Source organism: Notolepis coatsorum, assembly GCF_963971535.1.
Source record: "Notolepis coatsorum genome assembly, chromosome: 5".
Lineage (NCBI taxonomy): Eukaryota > Metazoa > Chordata > Actinopteri > Aulopiformes > Paralepididae > Notolepis > Notolepis coatsorum.
In genome coordinates this window covers 145,663,092-145,683,541 of record NC_140169.1, presented here as the reverse complement: position 1 = coordinate 145,683,541, position 20,450 = coordinate 145,663,092, and the positions used below count along the sequence as shown (strand labels likewise).

The window sequence follows — 20,450 nt, the reverse complement described above, 5'->3', positions numbered from 1 at the left end:
GGATCAACCCACGCTGGGCTACAGTGGATCAAGCCACGCTGGTTCCATGGTGGATCAAGCCACATGGCAGCCAAAGCCACGGCCAGTCTCCTCGATCATCTGCAACCTCCCCCCGCTCCCCCCCCCCCCCCCCCCTCGACATTGTCGACCAATGACCACGACCGTCCTCCTCCACCGCCTCCCGTCGGCCAAACAGATGCACACAAAACACTCTGCAGGGTCAGGATCTGTAAGAGACATGACGCTGCCATTTTGGTCGACAGAGTTAACCTCGCTTCTCCCTCCACGCCACCGCTGTGCTCGCCATGCTAAAGACACGCAACATGTACAGCTACAGCCGCCCCCGTGCCCACCCCCCACCCCCCCCAAGCAGATTAGTGTGATGGCGTATCTAAAACCAACAGTAATCAAATCCAGAGGGATTATTTCATACTGCAAAACAAAGCCATACTAAAGCCTTCGCCTCGTTGTTCAGTTCTACAGTGTTGCTACTGTCCGATACTAATACATCCATAAGTGTATTAATCACGGGCTCCAGTGGGAGCTCAGCGTATCAGCAACATGCTTATTATCGCAATATTATTCCTTCTATAGGGCATAACCTATATAGGGGCCGAGCCTCCACACCGTGCGGTGCCGTATGCTTTTGAGTTTTGCACTAAGTACTGTACGTGGGAAAGGAAAATATGAAGAAAATGTAAATAACAGATCGAATATCATTAAATATTCCCAGAGTAAAATTAAAGTCGTCTTGGTAAAGCACCCCGTACCGGCTAATAGAAACAAACACAAATTAGTTTCGTTCCAGATCAATACGACCAAAATTGTTTATGTGTGCCGTTAAAACCGTGCGCTTGCCAGAGGAGTGTTGCGTTTTCTAAAAACACACATTTTAATTTGTTAAAGAGTATATCGGTGGAACGACTCACTCTGGAGAGTCGACACCATCACAGTCCCACGCTCTGATTTACGCCTCTTCAGATTACTACTACTACTGTACCACCATCATCATCATTTGTAATGGGCCAGTAATGTAAATCAAGTGTTGACTTAACATCCATGCTTTCCAGGAGTTATTATTGCTGGGGCCAATTAAAAAAAAAGAAAAAAAGGTATGAATGATGAATAGCAGGGGGGGGGGGGGGGGGGGGGGGGGGTTGCAACTGGAATCCTGGAACAGGCAAGCGCCATGCTGGCACCGTATTAACCCTTAGTGAAAGGTTAACCCTTTGTCGTGCGGCAGTGAAAAGGGTTAACCTTCTGTATTGTCGCAGTGAAAGGGTTAACCGTTTAGTCGTGCGGCAGTGAAAGGGTTAATAATAGGAAGAACCCGGAAGCCAATCACTGGAAAGTGTGTATTGCGCAAGAGTTCCCTGCGGGGGGGGGGGGGGGGGGGGGCATGATTACAAAAACAAGCCGCATTTCTCGGAGACGCTCTCTGATTGGCCGACGCCTGTTTCTACACCGGTTAAGCTTAGGCACTCTTTCAAAGTTGGTTAAGGTTAGAGTTTGTCTTAGAGCAGGGCGATAGAACGCCAGGTAGTTTGCAGGCTGTTTGACGTGGAAATGGGCAAAGACACAGCTCGTCACGGATTGGGCAAACATGTCAGTGGCCAATCAGAGAGCGTCAGTCAGTGCCAATCAGAGAGCGTCTCGGAGAAATGCGGCTTGGTTTCGTAAGCACGTGCGGGGGGGGGGCGTACACAGGAAGTCAAAGGGCTAAAAAAGGGGGAGGAGTTAACCTCCCTTTCCTGTAACTTGGCCCCCACCTACTGTACGTCACTCCTACCTCACTCCTCCCAACAGCAGCATGCCTCCTAGTACAGACACCAGGAACTACTCTCTACCTACAGTACAGACACCAGGAACTACTCTCTACCTACAGTACAGACACCAGGAACTACTCTCTACCTACAGTACAGACACCAGGAACTACTCTCTACTACAGTACAGACACCAGGAACTACTCTCTACCTACAGTACAGACACCAGGAACTACTCTCTACCTACAGTACAGACACCAGGAACTACTCTCTACCTACAGTACAGACACCAGGAACTACTCTCTACCTACAGTACAGACACCAGGAACTACTCTCTACCTACAGTACAGACACCAGGAAACTCTCTACCTACAGTACAGACACCAGGAACTACTCTCTACCTACAGTACAGACACCAGGAACTACTATCTACCTACAGTACAGACACCAGGAACTACTCTCTACCTACAGTACAGACACCAGGAACTACTCTCTGCCTACAGTACAGACACCAGGAACTACTCTCTACCTACAGTACAGACACCAGGAACTCTCTACCTACAGTACAGACACCAGGAACTACTCTCTACCTACAGTACAGACACCAGGAACTACTCTCTACCTACAGTACAGACATCAGGAACTACTCTCTACCTACAGTACAGACACCAGGAACTACTCTCTACCTACAGTACAGACACCAGGAACTACTCTCTACCTACAGTACAGACACCAGGAACTACTCTCTACCTACAGTACAGACACCAGGAACTACTCTCTACCTACAGTACAGACACCAGGAACTACTCTCTACCTACAGTACAGACACCAGGAACTACTCTCTACCTACAGTACAGACACCAGGAACTACTCTCTACCTACAGTTACAGACACCAGGAACTACTCTCTACCTACAGTACAGACACCAGGAACTACTCTCTACCTACAGTACAGACACCAGGAACTCTCTACCTACAGTACAGACACCAGGAACTACTCTCTACCTACAGTACAGACACCAGGAACTACTCTCTGCCTACAGTACAGACACCAGGAACTACTCTCTGCCTACAGTACAGACACCAGGAACTACTCTCTACCTACAGTACAGACACAGGAACTACTCTCTACCTACAGTACAGACACCAGGAACTACTCTCTACCTACAGTACAGACACCAGGAACTACTCTCTACCTACAGTACAGACACCAGGAACTACTCTATACCTACAGTACAGACACCAGGAACTACTCTCTACCTACATTACCGAACTCCTGTTTCACTCACCTCCTTCAAAAAAAAATCAAGCTTTTAATTCATATTTGGTATTTTTCTCTAGGTCTACTTTGTTTTCCCATCATTGAGGTTGTTCTTTCCCACCTTTGATCCTTTGTTCAAATTTTATTGATGTTTTATTATAATTATCATCATCATTAGAAAAGCACATCTTCCCTGGGCAGACAATAATAATGAGGAGAGAGAGAAGACTAAAGCAGGGCAAGTATAATCTATGCATCGCACAAACACTGGCCTAATTAAAGCACCGCTTTAGATGTGGTGCTTACTGTACACACTGTACACATTAAACACAAGCAGCATAAGGAAGAAAATGTAAAAGGCCTCAGATGAGAATGTTCATCCATCTGGGCTGATGTCATTCCCAGGCCCTGCTCTCCCCCCCTCTCCCCCTCCCTCTCCCTCTCCCTCCCCCCCTCCCTCCCTCCCTCCCCCTCCCCCTCCCTCTCCCCCCCTCTCTCCCCCCTCCCTCCCTCCCTCCCTCCAGCCTCAGGGGGTCCAGGGCCATGCAGTGGAATGTTAGGTGGGGGCGTCTCTCCATCGGACGCACACGGAGAGAACATTCCTGGAAGCCCAACTGTACTGTGCTGCAAAAATAAGCCAATCATGAGAAATGTTGGGGCGATTTGAGATTAAGAGGCATAATTGTCGGCTCGCCGCGTTAGGGTGGAATAACTGTAGAAGTAAGAAGTAAGATTTCCAGCTCATAATCTTGTCAACTGGCACTCATTTCAACAAGACCACACTGTGTAAAAAATATTAAATAAATGTGTATGATAATGTTTCAATGCTGAACTTGATGGTAATGTTTTAACGCTGAACTGATGGTAATGTTTTAAACGCTGAACTGGATGGTAATGTTTTAACGCTGAACTGATGGTAATGTTTTAATGCTGAACTTGATGGTAATGTTTTAACGCTGAACTTGAATGGTAATGTTTTAACGCTGAACTGGACGGGAATGTTTTAACGCTGAACTTGATGGTAATGTTTTAATGCTGAACTTGATGGTAATGTTTTAAAGTTGAACTTGATGGTAATGTTTTAAAGTTGAACTTGATGGTAATGTTTTAACGCTGAACTTGATGGTAATGTTTTAAAGTTGAACTTGATGGTAATGTTTTAAAGTTGAACTTGATGGTAATGTTTTAACGCTGAACTTGATGGTAATGTTTTAAAGTTGAACTGGATGGTAATGTTTTAATGCTGAACTGATGGTAATGTTTCAACGCTGAACTGATGGTAATGTTTTAATGCTGAACTTGATGGTAATGTTTTAATGCTGAACTTGATGGTAATGTTTTAATGCTGAACTTGATGGTAATGTTTCAACGCTGAACTGATGGTAATGTTTTAACGCTGAACTGATGGTAATGTTTTAACGCTGAACTTGATGGTAATGTTTCAACGCTGAACTGATGGTAATGTTTTAACGCTGAACTGATGGTAATGTTTTAATGCTGAACTTGATGGTAATGTTTTAAAGCTGAACTTGATGGTAATGTTTTAACGCTGAACTTGATGGTAATGTTTTAATGCTGAACTTGATGGTAATGTTTTAAAGTTGAACTTGATGGTAATGTTTTAAAGTTGAACTTGATGGTAATGTTTTAAAGTTGAACTTGATGGTAATGTTTTAACGCTGAACTTGATGGTAATGTTTTAAAGTTGAACTGGATGGTAATGTTTTAACGCTTAACTGATTGTAATGTTTTAACGCTGAACTGATGGTAATGTTTTAACGCTGAACTTGATGGTAATGTTTTAAACGCTGAACTAGATGGTAATGTTTTAAAGCTGAACTTGATGGTAATGTTTTAACGCTGAACTAGATGGTAATGTTTTAACGCTGAACTAGATGGTAATGTTTTAATGCTGAACTTGATGGTAATGTTTTAACTCTGAACTAGATGGTAATGTTTTAAAGCTGAACTTGATGGTAATGTTTTAATGCTGAACTTGATGGTAATGTTTAACGCTGAACTAGATGGTAATGTTTTAAAGCTGAACTTGATGTAATGTTTTAACGCTGAACTAGATGGTAATGTTTTAAAGCTGAACTTGATGGTAATGTTTTAACGCTGAACTAGATGGTAATGTTTTAAAGCTGAACTTGATGGTAATGTTTTAACGCTGAACTGGACGGGAATGTTAACGTTTAACTGGATCATTTTTTACATTATATGTAAAAAGGATTATGCGCAGGTATGTACACTACAGACCGATAGATATATATATACAGTAAGAATAAATGATTATATATATATATAAATGATTATATATATATATTGTGTTTTTCAAAGTGCCCTTTCAGCACCAGGAGCCAGGACTATCAGCAGACTACACAGATCTAATTATAGATGTTCCTGCTACCCTTAACTTAAAGGTTATAGTGATCATATCTTTATGTAGACATAAATAATAATAATAATAAATCGAGATTTTGGAAAGGTGTGGAATAAAAGTATTGCCCCCCCCCCCCCCCAACAAATAGGATTGTGAATTAATCATTTGAAAGAATTTGTTGTGTCCAAAATGTATGTTTTTACATTCCGTCTGTCCAACCTGGAAGTCTGCACAATAGGTTTTCACGATTTCACAAACCAGAAGTCTGAACGTCATGTTGTGATTCCTCAAAACGCCACAGAGTGACTGAAACACTACAGTAGATGGCACTCACGTACAATTAGCGCCGATCCATAGTCACTCGACGTGACGGAAGATGAGGGAAACCTCAAGTTGCCTTTCGAGTTTAAATAAAGGTTTGAAATAGTTACTCAGCCGCTGATTTAAAAAAAAAAGTGCAAACCAGAGATCTCATTAGCTGAATATTAGCTATAGCACCTCTAAATTTACATTTACATTTAGCTGGCGCTTTTATCCAAAGCGACTTACAAGTTTTGTATGACAAGTCATCAGGAAGGGCACAACTCCATCAGCTGAGTAACAATGTTCATCAAAGTGTTGAGTGCTACAGTGTAGGTTAGTATATTACGACAAGTACATGACAGTAAGGTTAGTTAGGTTCTCTTTATTTCAGGTATTGATTGAAGAAGTGTGTCTTTTGTCTAAATGCACCAAGGGTGCTCTACAATAATTAATATCCGACCCCGTGCCTATAGTCCTTTCAATGTGTACCACGATGCAAGCGGTGTGAATTGAAATCAGGAGAGACATAAGCCCACCAACAGGAGGTGGGATCAGAACTCGAAGCCCCTGCAGGGACCAATGGACCGTGATCAGCGCCAAACCCTGTCCTGCTGGCACAACAGAACCAATGAAAGCACAACATCCTGGACTCAAACCCAGCCTGGGTGGGTGGGTCTCTCTCTCTCTCTCCCCCCCGTGGCTTTACTGTACCGTACAACCTTAATAAAACGGAAATGCTTTAAAAAAACGCATCTTAAATTAGACACGTACACACCGCACCCTCCCCCTTAAGCCAAACCCACCCTCCTGAGGCGGCGTTACCTGGCGCTGTGCAGTTCTTGTCCGCGGTAGAGTTATCCGCCTGCGAGGACATGAGCCTCCTGCCCCAGTGGAGGTGGTCCGGGTGGCCCTCCACCAGCATGCCGTGACCTGAGACACAAGATGGACGACACAATGTTGTTGTTAGTCAGGTGAAATCATCATAACTCAAATGTTGTTTAATAAAAACAAATGTTTAATTAATGTTGAACCCTTTCACTACCACCCTACAGAAGGTTAACCCTTTCACTACCACACTGCAGAAGGTTAACCCTTTCACTACCACACTACAGCAGGTTAACCCCTTCACTACCGCACTACAGAAGGTTAACCCTTTCACTACCACACTGCAGAAGGTTAACCCTTTCACTACCACACTACAGCAGGTTAACCCTTTCACTACCACCCTACAAAGGGTTAAAGCTGCACTGTGAAAGAGTTAGAGGTAACTACGTTATGACTCCATTAGAGCAGGTAACACATTGTGGGTAAGAGACGACAAGAGACGAGAAGACATTTTCTTCAAGCGAGCACGTTGTGAGACTGTGGCCTTTTTATGGATTTCACAGCAATAGGGAGGTGTAGTGTTGGTTACATCATTGTTGTTGTCGTTGTTTCCGGCCGGTCCACCTCGTTTGAAATCGCAATGCATTTCCCCCATTGCCAATTTCTAAATCGTCTCGTTTTAAAACAAATAAAGCATGAACATTTGCATGGTGTACCTTTCAGTGCGTATTCATCCACACAATCTATAGCTCAACGTGAAAATACTCGCAATTAAATTGTCAATTAAATACAATTTTATTTCAACCAAAAATGCTTAAACAATAATGTTAGTGATGGAAGGGAACTCATTTTGTGCACAAAATGGAAAGCTTTCCAATGTTCATGAGGCATAATTATTACAATAGCCGATAATCCATTTTCCCAATGATAAATCCCTAAACGGGTGGACCGCACGGGCGGTCCAAAGTTACTAGGGGTGGGGGGGAAATCAATACATAGTAGTATCGCGATACTTTGCGTGGCGATACTGTATCGATACAGGGACGCCAAGTATCGATATTTAATTATTCATACAAAAAAAAAAAATAATAATAATATGTATAAGGAAGTTGCATTGTTCATTTCAATACCTGTAATAGTACAGTAGTCCACACACACACACATGTGCATTCAGTAATACAAACAGTTCAGTTTGTCAGGTACATGCAACACAGATTACAGTGTTTACATCTGTCTGCTTGAGAAAATCCCATTTGCTGCAATAAAAATGATTGAAGTGAGATGAACAGACTGAACTTTATTTTATTAGATAAAACATGTTGACAAAGTTTTACTTTGCAGTTGAAAATAAGATAATAAATTAAATGTGAAAAAAAAAATATATATATAAATAAATATAGCAAAATATCACGATATATTTAGTATCGCGATACTATCGTATCGTGAGGTCTCTGGCGATTCCCACCCCTAAAAGTGACGTCAGACGACACCTCCCTATTATGTGCAAAATAACTCAGCATTGATTGAAGTTCCCCTTTAAACCACTGTGCTGCCTGAGTAGGAATGATGCAATAACTAACCTCAGGAATCCATTACGTAATGAGACACCCACAAGCAACACAGTACGGATCGTTTTAACATGCATTTTAAAGAAACAATTATGCACAAATGTTCACTGGAAATATTGAAAATAGTGAATTGATGCAATAACAACATGACCATACCGGTCTAAATATATGTCATGCATGAGTGTAGCTGCAGCCATGTTATTCAAACTTCTTCCGTTTACTTTTTTTTAAGTTTTAAAAGGTATGGTGAAATGGATTCACCTATATTCTTCTTTTGTTTTATTTTTTATTGATCATGTATGTGATATATGACTGATTTATACTGAATGTTTCATATGAATTAATGAAAACTTTATTTAACAGATTGCAGAATGGGTACAATACAGTACGGCTCAATACATACAATTGTTAAGGGGATGCAGACCAGAGAAAGACGTTTGTCTTGTTTACATCAGGGTCCCCCATTTTCAATTCATAGTGACATTTATGACGTACACAACATACATGACATCATGACATTTATGGCATAGGGACATACAGGTATATAGTACTGTTACATTTGTGACATATATGATGTGCAAATATACAGTACTGTTACCCATAGATCCTGACAGAGTATATACATATGATGGGGGGGGAGACTGTACATTAGGAGGGGGTGGGTGGGTGGGAGAGAAATATACATACGGTGGGGAGAGAATATATACATACGGTGGTGAGGAGACTGTACATTAGGAGGGGGTGGGAGAGAAATATACATACGGTGGGGAGAGAATATATACATACGGAGGGGAGGAGACTGTCTATTAGAAGGGGGTGGGTGGGTGGGAGAGAAATATACATACGGTGGGGAGAGAATATATACATACGGTGGTGAGGAGACTGTACATTAGGAGGGGGTGGGAGAGAAATATACATACGTGGGGAGAGAATATATACATACGGTGGTGAGGAGACTGTACATTAGGAGGGGGTGGGAGAGAAATATACATACGGTGGGGAGAGAATATATACATACGGAGGGGAGGAGACTGTCTATTAGGAGGGGGTGGGGTTTTTGTATGTGTATATCTGTGCGGACCCCAGGAAGAATAGTCAACACGTCGATGATGACTAATGGGGATCCTAATAAACATAAACACCGCCACTGATGTTGAAAAATATGCTCCATGAAACTCGAAAGTCACGAGGCGTAGGTCATTGACCCTTGTGAAAATCACTATCGTTTATTTTCACTAATACAACGCTATTCAAATTCGCACAGCAACCCAGGAGGGGATAAGCACGCCCAATTGAATGAGGACGTTTGTACGTGCCAGTAGCCCTCAGGCTCCACACCCGCGAGGCACGGACTGCTGCCAACTGCTGCGGAGCTAACGGCTGGTGAGCTGGAGAACTGTTATGAGTCTTAGGACTATCTGACTCTTAATAATATAACCACTGCACAGATTCTGGTGCAGTGCGTTACATCTTATCTTAAAAGGAACACTTGATTTGACTTGACCTCAGTGGCTCTCAGAAGGATGAATTACCTACGCCTAGCAACTTTAACCCTTTCACTACCACACTACCAAAGGGTTAACCCTTTCACTATCACACGACAAAGGGTTGACCCTTTCACAACGACACTACAGAAGGTTAACCCTTTCACTACCACACTACAGACTGTTGTGTAGTGTGGTAGTGAAAGGGTTAGAAAAAATAAATAACGCACATCCTCCGTGTGTTGGTGCCGAGCCAAACTGTAAAAACAGTAATGCATAAGAACAAAGCGGGGCTCGCAACTCACTTGTCGTGTTTTAATAGACAAAAAGGCGGTAGATGCGACGTTTCGACCTTACCAATCTAACTCAAGCTTGAGGGAGACCAGTAAGGTCGAAACGTCGCATCTACTGCCTTTTTTGTCTATTAAATCACCTTGGAACTACAAGTGAGTTGCGAGCCCCGCTTTTGTTCTTATGTAGTGAAAGGGTTAACCTTCTGTAGTGTGGTAGTGAAAGGGTTAAACCAACGTGTATCATGGAGTCTCATGGAGCATTTCACACCCCTTTTCAACCTCAATGGCAGTTTGAAGTGGCGTTTTGTGAGGTAAGGTTAAGCTAATGCACACGCACAGCGTATAGACCTATGAAAACACTAAATGCGTTAAAAGACGGGGTGATGGGAAGGTCGGAATTAGAGCGACGTGGTCCTTTAAGTATAGAAGATAATAACAGCCTTATGGCAGAGCAGGACAACCTAATGGGTAGATCTTCAAAAGAACAGCAGAGTGGCTCGTGGGAGGACACGGACAGATGTGGTCTCTCTGAAGTGCAAATTGGAGCATACAGCGCACGCTCCACCGCATCCCACTCTGCTCTCTCTCCACACACACACACACACAGGTCCGTCACCAGAACACGCTACCATTAGGTGAGGAGGATACGGTGTTATTTTTACATGATGTTCTTCTTATCGTCAACATGGCGGCGTACGGAAAACGAAAGATTGCACAGCCCTGGTGAATATTCCCATCCCACTGTATTGGTTATTTTTATTCTAATTGAGTGTATATACTCGACCACATCGTGCACGATTTGTACAGCCCTGGTAGATTTTATTTTATAATTTTATATTCCATTATGCTTCTATTTTTTTTATTTATATTTCATTTTATTCTACCTTTTACTTTATTTTACCGTAATAGTCTGTCCGGTAACGTCGCACCAGACGGCCAAATCAAATTCCTTGTATGTGTTTAAACTACTTGGCAATAAAGACCTTTCGGATTGTGATTCTGATGAGACCAAAAACACTACAATGCCATTTCTCCTGAGTACGGTCCGTCTAGCCAACAACCGGATGTAGCTCATATCCAGAAATCATAGAACTCCACTAGGTTTTTATATATATAAATGAATGAATAAAAAAAAAAATACATTTAAATTACAGAGCTGTACTATTTACATTTAGTCATTTATCCAACTCTTTTATCCAAAGCGACTTACAGATTGTGAACAACAAGTCAGCAGGCGGGGAACATCTCTGGCAGCTAAGGGTCGGTGGTGTTGTTCATCAAATTGTATCGTTGCAATTAGGGCTGTCTGAAATACTTCGAAGCTTCGTTCGATGGGCATGGGATTCGAATATGAAAATAAAATTAGATACAAAAAATATATATATATATATGATATTTTTTTTTTTTTTTGCTAAATCAACTCTGCCTCTCTTTGTTAACTACAACAAGCAATGACGTTTGTTATTTAAGACGAGGTCGGACTCGGCACTGACAGATTTGTGTTCATTGTGCTGCTTTTATAAAGCCTCAAATGACGGCTTACAATATTTCATGAAAGCAAAGTGTTTCGTTTGTTTAAACTTTACAGCACTGACAAAGTTGAACAAAGTGCTGTACAAGTCCCACAACATAATTTTTTTATATTTTTTTTTATCTCGAAGCTTCGAATTAAAAATCGAATCTCGGCCCAGAAGCTTCGAATTCCAAAAAAATTCTAAAAAGGTCAGCCCCAGTTGCAATAGACCCGTTCTACATTTTCCTTCCATTATTAAAAGATGCTGTAAGTGGTGTTTCCTTGTTAAAATAAGTGTTAACTAGCTCTACATTCTGACAGCCATCACTGATATAGTGTCTGGTCAGTAACATGGGTCTCCCAGTCCCTCCGCTCTGCAGTAAACAGCCATCACTGATATAGAGTGTCTGGTCAGTAACATGGGTCTCCCAGTCCCTCCACTCTGCAGTAAGCAGCCATCACTGATATAGTGTCTGGTCAGTAACATGGGTCTCCCAGTCCCTCCGCTCTGCAGTAAACAGCCATCACTGATATAGAGTGTCTGGTCAGTAACATGGGTCTCCCAGTCCCTCCACTCTGCAGTAAGCAGCCATCACTGATATAGAGTGTCTGGTCAGTAACATGGGTCTCCCAGTCCCTCCTGCTCTGCAGTAAGCAGCCATCACTGATATAGAGTGTCTGGTCAGTAACATGGGTCTCCCAGTCCCTCCGCTCTGCAGTAAACAGCCATCACTGATATAGAGTGTCTGGTCAGTAACATGGGTCTCCCAGTCCCTCCACTCTGCAGTAAACAGCCATCACTGATATAGAGTGTCTGGTCAGTAACATGGGTCTCCCAGTCCCTCCGCTCTGGATAAAGTGGGAAGGGATACGAGAACATGTATTTTGCGTTTACTGCAATCAGGAGAGAGAACCCTAGATATTTGTACTCATTTCAAGAAATCTTGCCAAGCCAAAATGTATAATCTTTGGTCATTTCATCTCTGAATGACTAAAGTGCGGTAGTGCTTTAATACAAGTGCTCAGAATTGTGTGTGCAGATGTGAAGTGTGTGTATTATGGATCGAGTGTTGCAGCTTTGCCAACAATGTGACAAGAGGAAGCCATCGAGCGAGCGAATGCACGACACTCGGGATGGGCGCGAGTTATCAATTAATCCTCAGGTACCCGCCGTTTCAACTGATAGGGTTCCCACAGACATTGCAAAATGAAATTCAAGGACTTTTAAGTACTTTTCCAAGCACTATTTTTCATATATATTTTTTTATCCTCCCTTTCTCCGATTTCTCTTTTTCTCCCCATCCCAATTTAGTCGTTATGCCAATTCCCCCCCTCCCCTACCTGGTTGTTGTGCGCATGTTCCCCCTACTGGTCGGTACAAGGGAACCCTGAAGTCTACCGCATGCTTCCTCCGACACATGCGGAGACAGCCAGTGGCTCTCTTTTCACCCGACAGCGCGGACTCTCATTGGTGAAGCGTAACGCGTGGGAGGTCACGCTGCCTTCACCACTTCCTGCCTTTCGCTGAGCAAGCGCCCAGACCTGACCTGTAGGCGTTGCTGTCCACAACCCCAGATTACCACCCACGACTTCCCTCCCGCTAACTCAGCCAAACGAGTTAGTATGACGATCGGCCCGAGCCGCAGGCAATGCTGACTCCGGGAGTCGAGACCGCAGCCTCTTGCATTGGTGACGAGCGCAATCTCCGCTACGCCACCCGACCGCCATCTATTTTTCATTTTCAAGGATGACACTTTTAAATGCTGTTTTTTAAGCATCTTCTAGAGCATCGCACGCAAAGAAATTAGGGATTTGACTAAAACGGAACAAAAAAATTCCTATTTCTTGAATCAGAACAATTTGATCATGGATGAACAAAACATTCAATGCGAATGGTTGATTTGAATTTCAAGGACTTTTTAAGCACCTTGTTAAAATTGGCTGTTTTCAAGGAATTCCAGGCCTTAACTTTTTTTTGACAAAGATCAAGCACTTTAAGCACTTCAAGGACCTTCTGCGAACCCTGAACCACAGGTTTTTGAGGGAACTCTTATTTTTATAATTTTTTGTTACCACTAAGTACATCCACCAAAAGTTGCGGTTTGTTGCATTGGAATACAGCTAGCTTAGCGTTCTCGAAAAGATTAAAAACGGCAGTTTGCGTTTGTGCATTTTCAAATTGTGCCAACAACATGTCACCCACTTTGTGAACTTAGCGTTCAGACTATTGATACGGATACGTTCCATGAGCAAAGAGACCCGTTGCAGACAGAGTGGAGGTAATGTAATTATTACAAATGGTAACAGACCGTTTTTACTGACGATACGCATTAAACATCAGGTGATGTGCACCATCATTGCTGCTGCCATGCCGTTTAAGATGCTTTCTAAAACTAGATTTCCCTAAACAAAGTACTCTAGTACAAGTACTAGATTCTGTTCTATGGTGGGCGACAGTGGCTCAGGAGGTAGAGCAGTCGTCTGGTAATCCAGAGGTTCCCGGATCGATTCCCACTCCTCCCGGGCAGCGTGTCGATGTGTCCTTGAGCGAGACACTTAACCCCTAATTGCTCCCGATGAGCAGGTCGGCAACTTGCATGGTCGCCGTCGATGTGTGAATGTGTGGGTGAATGGGTAAAATGTGAGGAACAAATTGTAAAGCGCTTTGGATAAAAGCTCTATATAAAAATGCAGCCATAGAGACGAAGGGTAGGTTCTATTCTACGGTTAGATCCTTTCTCCTCATCATCATTCCCTTCCCAGAGGAAAAATGGCAGCCAAACAAAAGTGGGGTTCCGTTCTAATTAGTGAAGCCTAGGGGGTGTCGTTTACATCCTGTATGTTTTCATCCTTTTCAGTGAAGGGAATAAAAACCAAACGAGGGACACAGTGTCACAGATGTGAAGCATTCTGGTATAGATTGAAGTTACACGCCCTAGGTAAGCAACGGGCTGAGCCCTTTCTCTCTCTCTCTCTCTCCCTCCCTCTCCTCCAAATCACCGCCCTAGGAGAGGCGCCGAGCCCTTTCTCTCCCTCTCATCCAAATTCACGGTTAGCATTTCCATGAGCTTTTGAAAAAGGTTTTAGTCTTGCAGTTGCACCAACAACGTCACTGTGATGATAAGCCATTCTTTCCATGAGCTCAACGGGTGCAAATTGAGTCGATGTCAACCTACAGTAATGCTATTAATCACCTGTATATTGTATATCACTATTGCACTCTACCGTTCCATGTGCACTCTGGTTGGATGATGCCAAACCTCTTTTTGTTGTACTGTACCGTTGTAATCTAATCTAATCTCGCTCCATTACCAATAACCTCGCCACACAAAAGCTGAAGTCAAATGCATAATGTATATATCCTGTATTATCCATATTCTGTGGTCCTGTGGCCTCTTAATCCCCGAACGAGACAACTGCTGCGTGTGCGTGTGTGTGTGTGTGTGCGTGTGTGTGTGTGGGCGGTGCAAGAGAGCAGGCACGGCATATGGCCCCCCCCCCCCGTACTGCGCCGATCCAAACAGAATAGTCACGGAAGAAGACGTGTCAGGGGAGCCTACGTAATCCACAGTGGTAAATAAAAGGATGACCGTTATCTCGTCAAACATGACGTTGTGTTTGTCGTCCTGTACAGCTCAGATACAGGTATAATAGATGTAGGGCTGGGCAATTAATCGAATTCATGATTTAGGACGATTACATTTTTTTTTAAATTAAAATCGATTTTCACAACAAAAAAAAGATTTTCAATCGTTTTGAGTCACCTTTTATTTTACAAAAAGTGATGTTTGGTGAAAGTTAGATTTGCACTATTAATCCCAATAGGGACATTCATCTTTGTTTGATCAAGAGTAACCTTTTATATATATATATATAATTAAATTTTTTAAGTGAAGATTGGTGAAAGTTAGGTTTGCACTTCAATCCCAATAGGGAAATTCATCTTGGTTTGATACTTTTTTTGTGTCAAATAAAAACAAGGCTTATTTGAATGATTTCCTTGGCGTTTCTATAGTTTTTAAGAGAAAAAAAATCAATTAACATCGTAAATCGGATGTGGTGTGGCAGAGTGCCTGGTTCTGCCAGGGTTAGGTAGGGGTCTGGGTGGTGGTGGCACAAAGCGCCTCAAGTTAATATTTTCCCTAAAATAAGATATTCCTTTATTGATCCCTTTGGGAAATCAGGGCATCATAGTGTAGCCGGGCTCGTATTGCCACCCCTGCGTTGTGTTAAAGTTCGACCTCTGTTAAGGGATTGCCCCGAGTGAGTGTCAAACCCGGGTCTCGCGCACCGCGGGCGACATCGCAGACCACTATACCAAGAGGTGAATGCATGCCTTTTATGGTGGATGTCGGATGGGTTTACTTTAGGGCTGCAACTAATGAATATTTTGGTAGTCGACTAATCTGTCGATTATTTTTTCGATTAGTCGACTAATCGAAAAACAATTATATAAAAAGATTAGGAGGATACAGGTATGGACAGGGCAATAGTAGAAAGACATAAATACAGGCAATACAATTAGATTTGAATATAAAAGATATGAGAAAAATAAACAGTGTAAACAAGGTGCAGATGAGGGTCTGTATGCCACCATTGTTTATATTATATGTTACAATAAATATAGGCAATAAAGATTTTTTTATCTGAATATATACTATGAGAGTAAGAGTAAAGGTAAACAGTATACACAAGGTTTAGTATACACAAGGTACCCTAACTGGCATGACATACATCATGTTGTAGTCTGTGCAGGTGTAAGGAAACTTAAATCTGAGTTAAGGTTTCCTTCAAATAGAAATTGGTTGCACAAAAAGTCTTCTCCTTAAGATGTTTCCTTAAGTATTTAAGGTTTTCTCCTTATACTGTACTTAAGTGGTCCCTTAAAGTTAGTTAAACATTAACTGATATTAACTGCAACATGACCAGATTTATAGTGACACATGAAGAAAATTAAGGCATCCCAAGAAGAGTGAACCTCTTAAAAAGACCACGAGACCTCGTCACATTCTGTTGTAAAGTGCTCTGCCAAGTACTGGAGAGAGGCATTCTACCGTATATATCGTTCTCATTACGTCTGCAACACACTTTAACAGCGAGCCAAACTCTGTCCCAATAAATACACACGAGTCAGGGATTATCTTAGTTGTGCCTATATAATTGGATGCTGTTGTAGATGCATTCATGAATCAAGAGTGAGACTTGGAACAAAAATTCAAATACATAAGCAATTCAACAATGCAAGTATTCAATAGTGTTGGAACTATGGTGTAATGGTAAGCAATGGCAATGAGACCTCAGTCTGAACAGTCATGAGACTTTCATGTGACATGATTCTTTTTTTACGTTCCGTCTTCTTTATTGTTCATTTGCGCATGCGATGTCAGTTCAGGAGCGTGACCGGTTCACACTGGAATCTTATATTGGCCACATAAAAAAAAGAAAAAATATGTCAACAGCCAAACAAAAGATTTCAGATTGGAGCAATAAATCTTAATTGAGCACTAAGGCTTAAAGTGTGAACGTCATTGTTGGGTTCCTTCCTGCCCGTGTGCGCCTGTCCTCAGAGCAGAACCTAGCACATTTGGTGCCCTAGGCAGCTTCACCCCTGGCGCCCCCCCCCAAATAAATGTTATGTTAACGGAACGTAGACCAATCTCAGTCACTCTTATTGTCTGGGACCAAATGCGATTCCCAGTAAAAAGTGGGAATCTCTAGAATGTGTTTTGGGCGACGGTGTTTACGGAAGTGCGGGGGTAGCCTCTCAAGGTGACGATACACAACACTTTCTGTTGTCAGTAGATGGCAGCATTGGTTTAAAATTAAAAGGGTGAAAATGTTGAAAACTACAACATGAATACATTTCCCAAGACCTTTAGCACAGGTCACAGGTCACTGGGACGCGTCTATTCTTTGACGCGATCTGAACAGCGGTAAACTATTAATGCGACCTCACCTCAGTACAGTGACCGCGAATGGTAAACTAATTATCTTAACAAAAGTGCGGCGTTAACGTTATGTTTGTTGTCTAAAGGGGAACATATGGTACAATTTAAGATTTTTATGATAATCCGCGTATAAAAGGACAAATAAAACATTGTTAATTTGTAAGAAACCTCAATGAAAACGGCGCAGGGTAAGTAATATTCGCTATTGTTATGAAAATGTGATCGAATCCTATAAAAATGTGGACGCATTTGGTCACCGTGACGTTACATACTCTTTTTTAAATGTCAAAATATTGGTTGCAGATATAGAAGGGGGCGCAACAATGTTAATAAAAATATTAATAATATATATATAAATATCTTTATTTAAAAGAATTTGCTGGATGCAGTTTTTGGCACCCCCCCCCTCTGGGTGGCGCTCTAGGCAACCGCCTATATAGGAAGCTCCGCCCCTGCCTATCCTGCTTCCACCTCGCTGCACTTCAACTGTTACTTATTTTCTAACGTTCTCCACACGTGGACCAGGTCGACATTGTAAATGAGAACTGGCTCTCAATTAATCTACCTCCTGGCTAAATAAAGGCTCAAATAAATCAAATTAAAACAAAACGACACACTCGACCTCCGTGTCCCAATTCCAGTCTCCTGGGGGGTGAGATCCGTGTCCCTAGAGGCGGCGGGGGGGACGTTTCTGTGGACGAGCCGACAGGAGTGACCTCAGGGGGTCGCAGGCGCAGCTGATAACAACATTATCCTCAGAGGTCAGAGGTCAGTTTGCGTCGCTGAAACACAGACTAGAGCTGTGAAGCTACCTAGAAACTGAAGCCTTAAAGAAAACTGTAATGTACAGGGCAATGTCCTACTGGAATAGACTTCCACAATATTTGGTTTCAATTACCAGTAAGGTGGGATTCAAGAGGAGACTACGAGTGGCTGTAATGCAGAAAGAGATTGATTTTGGTTGGGTCTAATCGGTGTCTAATGAATGGGTTCTTGTGTTGGGTTGGGTTATGTGTTGATTTGGAATGTCTTTTTTGTCTAGTGGTTATGAAGAGTATTCGAGTATGAGTGTATGGAATGTTTTTGAGCACGTTTTAGTTTTCTCTGAGATGTCTTCGTTTGTTGTTTTATTGATATTTGTTGTTTTATTGATATTTGTTATTGTTCTATATTAGAACATTTGGCATACATATTTGTTTGTATGTCTGATTTTGATTGGTTTTAATGTTCTATAATTGTTTGTATATTTTATTGGTGTTTTATTGATATTCGTTTTGTTTTTATGTTGTTTTATTGATTATTCTTGTTTTATATGTTTGGATCCAGACCCCAGGAAGAATAGTCGCTGCTGAGGCAGTGACTAATGGGGATCTGAAATAAAGAAATAAAGAAAGCCATCGTTAAAAGGAACACGCCAACATTTTGGGAAGTTAGCTTACCGTCTTCTCCAGAGAGAGACAAGAAGATAGATACCAGTTTCCTCTCTCTGCGTTCAGTAGAAAGCTATCTAGGCTGCACGTTAGCCTAGCTTAGCACAATGAATGGAAGCGGACAGTGCCGGTTAGCCTTCGGGAGAGGTGTTAGTTGGACAATGCCTATAGGCTAACCGGCACTGTCCGCTTCCATTCATTGTGCTAAGCTAGGCTAACATGCAGCCAGATAGCTTTCTACTGAACGCACAGAGAGGAAACCGGTATCTATCTTCTCTACCTTATCGCACCTGCTAAAACCTCTTTCCTTCTCAATGTGCACACGTCTACCCCCTAAACAACTGTGTACATCTGCAGGGGCCGACAAATCAGTTTAAAATTAACATAGCGTCTATATTACTACCTACTCTACTAATATGTCTCTACTACTATGCACTGCAGAGCCCAAGTTTCAGCAGTGTTTGATGAACAGTGTTACTCAGCCGATAGAGTTGTGCCCTTCCTGCTGACCTGTCGTACAGAACTTGTAAGTTGCTTTGGATAAAAGCGTTCAGCTAAATGAATAAATGTAAATTGAATTAAACTTATGGAAGCAGCATGTGGCGTTCTCTCCCTTTTAAATCCAATTGTACTTACAATCTCAGTACTAAATTAAATAATCTGCTAAAACCGCCATGTGCATACATCTACTCCCTAAACAATTGTGTTTACGATACATATTTTACTAATTATTGTATGCCATGTTGTCATCATAAATCTAAATTATTTTTGGCGGCTGTGAGAACCAATGTGAGCCTAGGAGACAACTCCATGGTAAATCTGCATTGTAATCAAAAGCGTTTTTGAATGTAAACAAAGTGAAACAGTATCTTTCTAGGAGGCTCTGTGGTTCACAGAGTGTTCCAGGGAACAAATGATTCTCCGGCTGCAGTTTCTTTATTCAATTGTCAAAATATCCATTAGATCTTTTTATTTAACTTTTGAAGGTCAGCTTTCTCCCCCGGAACCATGTTGCGCACCTGTAACCTTGACTACTGTGCCTTCCCATGATGCACCAGGCACATCCTCCACTGGACACCAGGCACATCCTCTAAGACCTTAAAGAGGGATCTTCCCATGATGCACCAGGCACATCCTCTAAGACCTTAAAGAGGGATCTTCCCATGATGCACCAGGCACATGCTCTAAGACCTTAAAGAGGGATCTTCCCATGATGCACCAGGCACATACTCCACTGGACACCAGGCACATCCTCCTTAAAGAGGGATCTTCCCATGATGCACCAGGCACATCCTCCACTGGACACCTCTAAGACCTTAAAGAGGGATCTTCCCATGATGCACCAGGCACATCCTCCACTGGACACCAGGCACATACTCCACTTAGGGCTAGGCGATAAAACGATAATTATGGCAATATATTTTAATATTCGATAATAAAAATAGATAATACATTTCTTTTTTGTGTGACCTGCAACAGGGCAGCTTTAAAAACAGACAGTGGACAGACTTGTCTGTCTTGCCTGCAACTTAAGGTAATGGCTTTGCTTGTCCAAATGACAATACTGACCAAATTGAGATTTATTTTTCTCTTGTCCATTTATTTTGTTTGCTTTCTAATTTAAAATACAGTTTGAAACCGTCTGTAGCAGAGCTAGTCTCCAGTCGTGAGTCACGGTGC

At 42.2% G+C, this 20,450-nt stretch overlaps 1 protein-coding gene across 1 annotated transcript in view; it reads right to left on the bottom strand.

Annotated features, from left to right (window-relative positions):
• The window catches only part of LOC311228406 (sodium/potassium/calcium exchanger 4-like), a gene marked incomplete at both ends in the record, with an annotated part of 52,847 nt that extends 32,702 nt beyond the window's left edge, over nucleotides 1–20,145 (bottom strand). Inside the window, 2 exons of the mRNA XM_084314314.1 lie at nucleotides 6,532–6,639; nucleotides 20,001–20,145. Coding sequence (XP_084170440.1) covers nucleotides 6,532–6,639; nucleotides 20,001–20,145 — 253 coding nt within the window. The remainder of the gene's footprint in view (nucleotides 1–6,531; nucleotides 6,640–20,000) is intronic.
• Between the last annotated feature and the right edge of the window lie 305 nt (nucleotides 20,146–20,450).